Here is a 10,820-nt window from a genome sequence, read left to right on the forward strand (position 1 = left end):
AACAAAATATATTTACCTTCCCTATCCCTTTTGATCAGGTCTATTTTTGCATTGGCTTTATCAGATATCATGATTGCCACTCCTGCCTTCTTTCTGTCAGTTGAGGCCCAGAAGGCCCTCCATTCTTTAATACTGACCTTGTGGGTGTCTACCCGCCTCATGTGTGTTTCTTGGAGTAAACATATGGTAGGGTTTGGGATTCTAATCCATCTTTCTATTCGTCTTCGTTTTATGGGTGAGTTCATCCCATTCACGTTCAATATTATGACTGTCACTTGTGGACTCCCTGGCATTTTGATATCCTTCCCTAATTCTAACCTTTCTTCTTCAGCTCTACCTTTTAGTCCAGTGATTTACTTTAAATCAGTCCCCATTGTACTTCCCTTTCTACCCCCCTCCATTCTTATTCCCTCCCTTATTTTCCCCTGTAGTCTTTTTAAAATTCCCCCCCCTCACCCTCTCTCTCCCTTGTACTGCTTCCCTCCCCACCAGTCTGTTTTTTACCCTTCTACTCCCCTATAGGGTGCAAATCTATTCTCTTCCCCAATGGATTGGATTGTTCTTCCCTCTTTGGGTCAGTTTCAAAGTACGTAGGAGTTGAGTATTTCCTATCTCCAACCTCTTTACCCTTCCAGTGTATCGATGTTCTCCCCCCTCCCGCCATGAGCTTCTTTGTGACATATAAATTTACCCCCATTTGTTTCTTTTCCCATTTCTTTTAGTCATAACCTCTTTTCTTTTTTTGCTTTAGTCATGTATATATATACATATACATGTATATGTATTTATGCATGCATATATCTATATACCTATTTATGTCTTGTCCTTTCATCCTATACAGTTCATCACTGTTCCCTCTGAGTGTACTTCTTTTTGCTGCAATGACCTCTTTTCTTATAGGGATACATATCATTTTTACTTATTGAGTCTCTTTAAAAATTTTTGTTGTTATTGTTGTTTTTCCCCTCTTTAATTACCTTTTGATGATTCTCTTGAGTTCTGTGGTTGGACTTAAAATTTTCTCTTCAGGTCTGGTCTTTTATTTGTGAATGCTTGGAACTCTTCTGTTGGGTTAAATGACCATACTTTCCCCTGTAAGAATATAGTCAGTTTTGATGGGTATTTTATTCTTGGCTGTAGACCTAGTTCCCTTGGTTTGCAGAATATCGTATTCCATGCCTTTCAGTCCTTCAGTGTGGATGCAGACAGATCCTGTGTTATCCTCACCGTGTTTCCATGGTATCTGAATGGCTTCTTCTTGGCAGCTTGTAATACCTGTTCTTTCATCTGATTGTTTTTGAATTTGGCTATAACATTTCTTGGTGTTGTCAGTTGGGGATTAAATACAGGGGGTGATCTGTGGATTCTTTCAATCTCCACTTTCCCCTCTTGTTCTAGGATCTCGGGACAGTTTTTCTGGATAATTTCCTCTAGTATTATGTCCAGGCTTTTTCTTTTGTCGGTAGTCCAATTATTCTTAAATTGTCTCTTCTTGAATGATTTTCTAAATCGTCTGTTTTGTGAATGAGATGCTTCACATTTTCCTCAATTTTTTCATTCTTTTTGTTTTGTTTTATAGTGTCCTGCTGCCTTGTGAGGTCACTTGATTCTTGTTGTTTTACTCTGGTTCTAAAAGATTGGATTTCATCTCTGGCTTTTTGGTCATCTTTTTCCTTCTGGTTTGATTTTCTTTGAAGATCGTCTTTCATCCTCTTTATCTTGTCTTTCATGTCCTTTGCCTCATCTTTCATCTCCTTTGCCTCATTTTCCAGCTGGATGATTTTGGCTTTCAGGACACTATTTTCTTGTTTTAGTTCAAGTGCCTCTGTTTCCAGATGACTTATCTTAATTTTTAATTTCTTTTCCCAATTGTCTTCAGCCTCTCTTAGTTGTGTTTTGAGTTCTTCCACAGCCTGTATCCAATTCGCTGGGATTTCTGGTTTATCGTTTGCTGATCTCTCCCCCTCTGTTCCATTTGGTGAGTAGTAGCTGTCTATTGTAGTTTTGTCTGTTTCTGTTGTTTGTTCAAATTCACCCCTTCTTTCCTCCCTGTATTTGTCTGTGCTCTTGCTCCTCTCATTTTTTTGTTTTTTGGGGACTTCTATCAGTCTCCCCTCTTGGAGCTTTAACAGAGGACCTCTTGGTGTAATCTCTGGGGGATGGTTGTTGGGGGTTTGAGCTTTCCTGTCCTCTGGAGCCTTTTGATTGGCTTAAAGTCCAGCAGTCGATGAGGATGGATGGGGAGCCTGGGCTTCCCTGTGTTCTGGAGACTTTTGATGGGATTGAGTTCAGCTTAGTTGGGCTGGGTTTACTCTGAGTTTTAAACTTCCTGGACGGCTGGAGCAGATATGGAGGATCTCCAAAGCTCTGGCCAGGCTGCCAGGTCTATGCTCCTTCTAGGCTGCCATCTTGACTTTGCCTCTTGGTTTCTGTTTTTTCAGAAGACCCTGCTCTCTAAGGTGGGAGATGCATGTCCTCTCTGGGCTCTGAGGGCTCCTAACCCTGCTCTCTAAGGGGGGAAGGGTCTGTGGCTTGCCTGGGCTCTGAGGGCTCCTGATGGGATTAGGTTCACCTGGTTTGGGCTGAATGAGCCGTGATGCAATAAGCCTCCTCCTCCACAGTCTGTGTTGAATGCCTGGAGACTGGCCCAGGTTGTTTTCAAGGTAAGCCCTTCACTAGCCCTGAGGTTTTTATTCTTTCAGAAGCTCTGAGGGGTCCTGATGGGATTAGGTTCAGGTGGTGTGGGCTGAATGATCCTGGAGCCAAAAAAAGGAAGAAAAAAAAAGCAGCAACCTCTTCTTCCACAGTCTGTGTTGAATGCCCAGAAACTGGCCCAGGTAAGCTCTTTGGAGCTACCCCTTTGCCAGCCATGAGTTTTCTGTCCTTTCAGTAGCTCTGAGGGCTCCTGATGGGATTGGGTTCAGCTGGTACCCTAAAGCTGGGACCTCCCTTGAGACTCAGATGGAAGGACCCAGCCAGGGGGCTACATTCTCTCTATGTTTCCCTGCTGTCTGTGTTGGGTGCCCCGGAGACTGGCTCAGGTTGCTTTCAAGGTGAGTCCTCAGAGCCCTGAGGTTCCTGCTGCTGCTGTGGGCTCAGCACTCTGGGTTGGGGGGGATGGGTCCTGGGACCTTCGTTCTGTCTACCCCTTAGATCCGAGTGATCTAGGGTTCTGGCTTTTGGGGTGCGGTACCTTTTGATCCAGGTCCAGGAGGAGGTTTCCCCAGGTCTATCCTGTTGTTGTTCGGTGACCTAGGAGCACTCTGTTTGCGATTGGTAAGGAAGGGTTTCTGAGGTCTGAACTTTTGCTACTTCTACACCGCCATCTTGACCGGAAGTTCCCCTATCAATGAACTCCTTTGCATTTCAGATGACCATATTCCAGACTTTCTGATCCTTTTAATGTTGAAGCTTCTAGATCCTATGTAATCTTGACTTTGGCTGTGACAGATCTGAAAGAAGCTGTCTGCGGGCCTCCTCTCTGCTCAAGCTCCTCGCAGCCCAGAGGTTTTTTAATGAAGATTGTTTCCCAATTTGTTGCTTCCTTTTTAATTTTGGATGCATTCATTTTGTTTGTACAAATTCTTTTAATTTCATGTAATCAAAATTATTTATTTTATATTTTGTGATTTTTTCAAAGTCTTGATTGATTTTAAAGTCTTTCCTTTCCCATAGATCTGACAAGTATACTATTCTGTGTTTGCCTAATTTGCTTATAATTTCCTTTTTTATATTCAGGTCATTCAACCATTCTGAGTTTATCTTGGTGTAGGGTGTGAGGTATTGATCCAAACCTAATCTCTCCCACACTGTCTTTCAATTTTCCCAACAGTTTTTATCAAATAGTGGATTTTTGTCCCAAAAGTTGGAGTCTTTGTGTTTGTTATAGACTGTTTTGCTGAGGTCCCTTAACACAAGTCAATTCCACTGATCCTCCTTTCTGTCTCTTAGCCAGTACCAAATTGTTTTGATGTCCATTGCTTTATAGTCTAGTTTGAGATCTGGAACTGCAAGTTCTCTTTCCTTTGCATTTTTTTTCATGATTTCCTTGGATATCATTGATCTTTTGTTCTTCCTAATGAACTTTGTTATATTTTTTTTCTAATTCAGTAAAAAAGTTTTTTGGTAGTTCAATGGGTATAACACTAAAAAAGTAAATTACGTTGGGTAGGATTGTCATTTTTATTATATTAGCTCATCCCACCCATGAGCAATCAATGTTTTTTCAATTATTTAGATCTAGTTTTAATTTTGTGAGGAGAATTTTGTAGTTGTGTTCATATAGTTACTGAATTTGTCTCAACAGAGAGATTCCTAAGAATTTTATATTGTCCAGGATGATTTTAAATGGAATTTCTCTTTCTAATTTTTGCTGCCAAGATGCATTGGAGACATATAGAATTGCTGATGACTTTTGTGGATTTATTTTGTATCCTGCAACTTTGTTGAAGTTGCAGTTTTACTAGCTTTTTAGTTGATTCTGAAGGATTCTTTAAGTAGACCATCATGTCATCCACAAAAAGTGATACCTTGGTCTCATCATTGCCAATTTTAATACTTTCAATTTCTTTTTCTTCTCTAATTGCTACTGCTAGTGTTTCTAGTACAGTGTTGAATAATAGAGGTGATAATGGGTATCCTTGTTTCACTCCTGATTCTATTGCGAAGATTTCTACTTTATCCTCATTGCATATGATGTTTGCTGATAGTTTTAGATAGATACTGTTTATTATTTCTAGGAAAGGCCCTTCTATTCCTATGCTTCTAGTGTTTTCAATTGAAATGGCTGTTGTATTTTGTCAAATGCTTTTTCTGTGCCTATTGAGATAATCATGTGATTTTTGTTGGTTTGCTTGTTTATGTGGTCAATTATGTGGATGGTTTTCCTGATATTGAACCCTTCTTGCATTCCTGGTATGAATCCTGCCTGATCATAGTGAATAACCCTAATGATGACTTGCTGGAGTCTTTTTGCTAGTATCCTGTTTAAGATTTTTACATTCATTAAGGAGATTGGTCTGTAGTTTTCTTTCTCTGTTTTTGACCTACCTGGCTTTGGGATCAGTACTATGTTTGTGTCGTAGTATGAATTTGATAGAACTCTTTGGCTTATTATGTCAAATAGTTTGTTTAATATTGGGATTAGTTGTTCTTTGAAAGTTTGATAGAATTCATTTGTGAAACCATCAGGTCCTGGGGATTTTTTCTTAGGGAGTTCTTTGACGACTTGTTCAATTTCTTTTTCTGATATGGGGTTGTTTGGGTAATTTATTTCTTCCTCTTTTAGTCTAGGCAACTTATATTTTTGTAAGTATTCATCCATATCACCTAGATTGCCATATTTGTTGCCATATAATTGGGGATAATAGTTTTTAATGATTGCCTTAATTTCCTCTTCATTAGAGGTGAGGTCTCCTTTTTCATCTTGGATATTGTCAATTTGGTTTTCTTCTTTCCTTTTTTAAATTTGACTGACTAGTACTTTGTCTATTTTATTTATTTTTTAGTCTTATTTATTAAATCAATCACCCTTTGACTTTCAATTTTATTAATTTCTTTAAGTTTTAGGATCTCTAATTTAATCTTCATCTGAGGATTTTTAATTTGTTTGCTTTCTAATTTTTTAATTTGCATGCCCAATATGTTGACCTCTGCCCTTCTTAATTTGTTTATATATGAACTCAAGGATATAAATTTCCTCCTTAGTACTGCTTTGGCTGCATCCCATAGGTTTTGAAAGAATGTCTCATCATTGTAATTTTCTTCAATGAAGTTATTAATTGTTTCTGTGATTTGTTCTTTAACTTACTGGTTTTGGAGAATCATATTGTTTAATTTCCAATTAATTTGTATTTACATCTACATGTTCCCTTATTAATTATTATTTTCATTGCATTGTGATCTGAGAAAGTTGCATTTATAATTTCTGCTCTTTGCACTTGTTTGCAATGTTTTCATGCGATAATACATGGTCAATTTTTGTGAATGTACCATGTGAGGCAGAAAAGAAGGTAGATTCCTTTTCGTCCCTATTAATTTTTCTCAACATGTCTACCAACTCTAATTTTTCTAAGATTTCATTCACTTCTCTTACCTCTTTCTTATTTATTTTTTGGTTTGATTTATCTATCGGATCAGGTCTCCCACTAGTATAATTTTTCTATCTGTTTCGTCCTTGAGCTCCTCTGATTTCTCCTTTAGAAATTTGGTTGCTATGCCATTTGGTGCATACATGTTGAGTACAGCTATTTCCTCAGTGTATATACTGCTTTTTATCAGGATGTAATTACCTTCCCTGTCTCTTTTAACTAGATTTATTTTTACTTTGGCTTTGTCAGATATCATGATTGCTACTCCTGCCTTCTTTTTATCAGTTGATACCCAATAGATTTGGCTCCACCCACTTACTTTGACCCTATGCATATCTACCTTCCTCATGTGTGTTTCTTGTAGACAGCATATGGTAGGGTTTTGGATTCTAATCCACTCTGCTATTCGATTGCATTTTATGGGTGAGTTCATTCCATTCACATTCAGAGTTATGATTACTAGCTGTGTATTACCCAGCATTTTGATTTCTGCTCCTGGTCCTGCCTTTTCTTGTTTTTTACTTTCTCCTTCTATACCAATGTTTATTTTTAATCAGTTCCCCTAGTTCACACCCTTATTTTACTTACCTTTCAGGCCCACTCCCTTCTTATTCCACCCCTTTATTTTCCCTGTAGTCTTTCTAACATTAACCTCCACCCCCTCCCTCCCTTTTACTGCTTCAATCCCCACCAGTCCATTTGTTACCCTTCTAAGCGCCCCCATGGGTTGGATTGTTTTTCCCTCTCTGCGTCAATTTCAAAGCATGTAAAAGTTAGTATTTCCTGTCTCCGACCTCTTTACCCTTCCAGTGTATTGATGTTCTCCCACCTCCCACCATGAACTTCTTTGTGACATATAAATTTACCCACATTTGTTTCTTTTCCCATTTCAATACTAGCCTATTTTAAGCTCTAGTTATATATATACACAAACATGTGTATGTATTAATGCATGCATATATCTATATACCTACTTATGTCTTGTCCTTTCATCCTATACAGTTTGTCACTATTCCCTCTAAGTGTACTTCTTTTTGCTGCAATGACCTCTTTTCTTATAGGGATACATATCATTTTAACTTATTGAGTCTCTTTTAAAAAGTTTTTTTGTTTTGTTTTTCTTTTCTCCCTTTTTAAAATTACCTTTTGATGAGTCTCTTGAGTTCTGTGTTTGGGCATTGGATTTTCTGTTCATGTCTGGTCTTTTCTTCATGAATTCTTGAAATTATTCTATTTTGTTGAATGACCATACTTTCCCCTGTAAGAATATAGTCAGTTTTGCTGGATAGTTGATTCTTGCTTGTAGACCTAGTTCCTTTGCTTTTCGGAATATCATATTCCATACCTTTCGGGTTTTCAGTGTGGATGCATCCAGATCCTGCGTTCTCCTCACTGTGGTTCTGTGGTATCTGAATGACTTCTTGGCAGCTTGTAATATATTTTCTTTGGTCTGATAGTTCTTGAATTTGGCTATAACATTCCTGGATGTTGTCAGTTGGGGATTAAGTACAGCAGGTAATCTGTGGATTCAATCTCCACTTTTTCCTCTTGTTGTAGGATATTGGGGAAGTAGTATGAAGTCAAGGCTTTTTCTTTTGTCATGGTCTTCTGGTAGACCAATGATCTTTAAATTGTCTCTCCTTGAATGATTTTCTAAATCCTCTGTTTTGTGAATGAGGTGCTTCATTCAATTTTTCATTCGTTTGGTTTTGTTTTATAGTGTCTTGCTGACTTGTGAGGTCACTTAATTCTATTTGTTGTGTTCTGGTTCTTAAAGCCTAGATTCCATCCTTGGCTTTTTGGTCATCCTTTTCCTTTTGGTCTGATTTTCTTTGGAGGTCATCTTTCATCCTCTTTACCTCATCTTTCTTCTCCTTTTTCTCATCTTTCATCTTCTTCCCCTCATTTTTCATCTCCATTGCCTCATTTCCCAGCTGGTTGATTTTGGCTTTCAAGACACTATTTTCTGTTTCCAGATGATTTAGCTAATTTTGTGTTTTGAATTGCATTTTGAGTTCTTCCAAAGCCTGTATCCAATTTGCTGGAATTTCTGATTTTTCCTTTGCTGATCCCTTCCCCTCTGTTTCATTTGCTCTTTGCTCATTACCTGTACCGAAGCTGTCTATTGTAATTTCTTTCTTCTTTTTCTGTTGTTTGCTCAAAATGGGAAAGAATATAACAAAATGATTTTTGATGAAAGTAGCGACTTATCCCCATAATTCTTCTGTTCATCCAAATTTGTAGATGAGGGTGCTAAAAAATATAAGTGCATTCTGAAAAAATACAGCTAGTCCTGGATAAACATTAGTATTTTGAGTAACATAGGCACCAAAAAGAATCCACATTGAAGCAATAAGTGAACCAAACCTCAACATGAAACCAATGAAAAGCCAAACTCGAGCACCTGTTCTTCCTAAACAGCCACTTTCATAGCTGTCACCTCTCACTTGTGCATTGGACACAGCATTTATCATGAAGAAAGCTAATGTGGAAAAGACTCCATATGTATGAAATGCATGGTTCATTTGTTCTGGCTTAGGATATACTACCGCTGCATCAATCATTATCCACCACCCTGTAAAAAACAATACACCTGCTACCACAGAAGCAACTGCATTTCTTCTCTCACTCCAATCAATGCATTCACATTCTGGCCATCGAAAATTATCGAGGAAGCCTGCCATTTCTATTTCTTCTGTATGGAATTTTCATTAGAGATTGTGCCTCTTTTCCCAACTCCTGACTGCCGGAGGCTCTTCCTCTCCTTCTTATAAGAAAATTCTTCCCTTCCCTCTTCCCATGTGTATCTTAGTGTGAGAAAAATTATTCTATTTAATTTACTTCTATTTCTTCAAGTATATCTTAGTACCATCAAGTATTTCCCCCTCCCTTGTTCTTTTTTCCCCCCACTTCCTCTATATCGTCTTAATGACCCACTCTTTCCCTGAGTGATTCTTTGAGTTACACATAACATTCCCCCCATATATTAATATATATAATTTGATCTAATTATAGAAGAGAGTTTGAAACTTCTGGTCAAGATGGCGGCTTAGAGAAAGCCAAAGTCCAGATCTCCTGAAACCCTTCCTTACCGATCTCAAACCGAATGCTCCTAGGGCACCGAAATCCAAATCAACAACATGGACCCTGGGAGTCCTCCTCCTGGACCTGGACCTGAATCAAAAGGTACGGCCCCCCCCAAAAGCCAGAACCCGAGACCACTCGGACCTAAGGGGTAGGCAGAAGGAAGATCCTAGGACCCATCCCCCCCAACGCAGAGCGCCGAGTCTGAGTCCGAGGCAACAGAGGCAACCTCAGAGCCCCACGGCCTGCTATTCTGAAGGCCGCTTCCTGAAAACAACCTGACCCAGTCGAGGGGGCTCCCAGACAGCAGGGAAACAGAGAGAGAGGGGGGAGCTTGTAACCCCCTGGCTGGATCCTTCCATTGGAGTCTCACGAAAAAAGTCCCTGCCTCAAGGCATACTAAATTCAAGGGCTAAGCTAGGCTCAGAGCGTGGAAGTAAGGCAATGGAGAATCATCAGGAGGGTGCAATTCCTGGCTCCCTGGGAAGACAGAATAACAACTGCAATCTGCCTAGGGCTAAAACCTTTGAATGCCAGACAGAGATAAGAAAAGCTAATCCTCCCCTCTCAGATAGAGATGGCAAACTACACAGAAACACAAAAGCCCCAAAATTCCAAAAGAAACAAGAAGAAGGGGGCGTCTTTGGACACATTTTATGGAGCAAAAATACAAAACACAGAGGAGATAGAAGAGGAAACACAAGCAAATGCTCCGATACCTTCCAAAGAAAATAGAAACCCTCCACAAACCCATGAAGAATTTGAATCTGAAATGAGCAAAAAGATGGAAGCCTTCTGGGAGGAAAAATGGGAAATAATGCAAATGAAATTCACGCATCTACAAAACCAGTTTGACCAAACTAAAAGAAAACCAGGCTTTAAAGCCAAAAGAGCAAGAAATTAGAAGAGAACATAAAATATCTCACTGACAAAGTGACAGATTTGGAAAATAGAGGGAGATAATTTAAGAATAATTGGACATCCAGAAAAGCCAGAAATAAACACCAAACTTGACATCGTAATACAAGAGATAATCAAAGAAAATTGCCCAGAGATTCTAGAACAAGGGGCAATATAGCCACTGACAGAGCTCACAGAACACCCTCTACACTAAACCCCCAAAAGACAACTCCCAGGAATGTAATTGCCAAATTCCAAAACTCTCAAACAAATGAAAAAATCCTCCAAGAAGCCAGAAAAAAGACAATTTAGATATAAAGGAATGCCAATAAGGTCACACAAGACCTTGCAAGTTCTACTCTAAATGATCGTAAGGCATGGAACATGATCTTCAGAAAGGCAAGAGAGCTGGGTCTTCAACCAAGAATCAGCTATCCATCAAAACTGACTATATACCTCCAAGGGAAAGTATGGGCATTCAACAAAATAGAAGATTTCCAAGTTTTTGCAAAGAAAAGACCAGAGCTCTGTGGAAACTTTGATATCAAAAAGCAAAGAGCATGGAATACCTGAAAAGGGAAATATGAAGGAAAGGGAAAAGGAAAGAAATGTTATCTTTTTCTTTTACTCAAACTCTCTTCCATAAGGACTACATTAATATCAATCTATGTATACTAACACGTGGGGAAAATGTAATGTGTAAATAGGGGGAAAAGAAAGACCAAATAGAATAATCTTTCTCACACA

The 10,820-nt window shown here is 38.8% G+C and overlaps 1 protein-coding gene across 1 annotated transcript; it reads right to left on the reverse strand.

Moving 5' to 3' along the window:
- Positions 1-8,253: 8,253 nt before the first annotated feature.
- On the reverse strand, positions 8,254-8,804 carry LOC130456226 (transmembrane protein 50B-like). Its single transcript, XM_056809900.1, has one exon. The coding sequence runs from the start codon at positions 8,771-8,773 to the stop codon at positions 8,318-8,320; it is 456 nt and encodes a 151-aa protein (XP_056665878.1). The 5' UTR covers positions 8,774-8,804; the 3' UTR covers positions 8,254-8,317.
- Between the last annotated feature and the right edge of the window lie 2,016 nt (positions 8,805-10,820).

The sequence above is a fragment of the Monodelphis domestica genome, chromosome Y (genome assembly GCF_027887165.1).
Source record: "Monodelphis domestica isolate mMonDom1 chromosome Y, mMonDom1.pri, whole genome shotgun sequence".
Classification (NCBI taxonomy): domain Eukaryota; kingdom Metazoa; phylum Chordata; class Mammalia; order Didelphimorphia; family Didelphidae; genus Monodelphis; species Monodelphis domestica.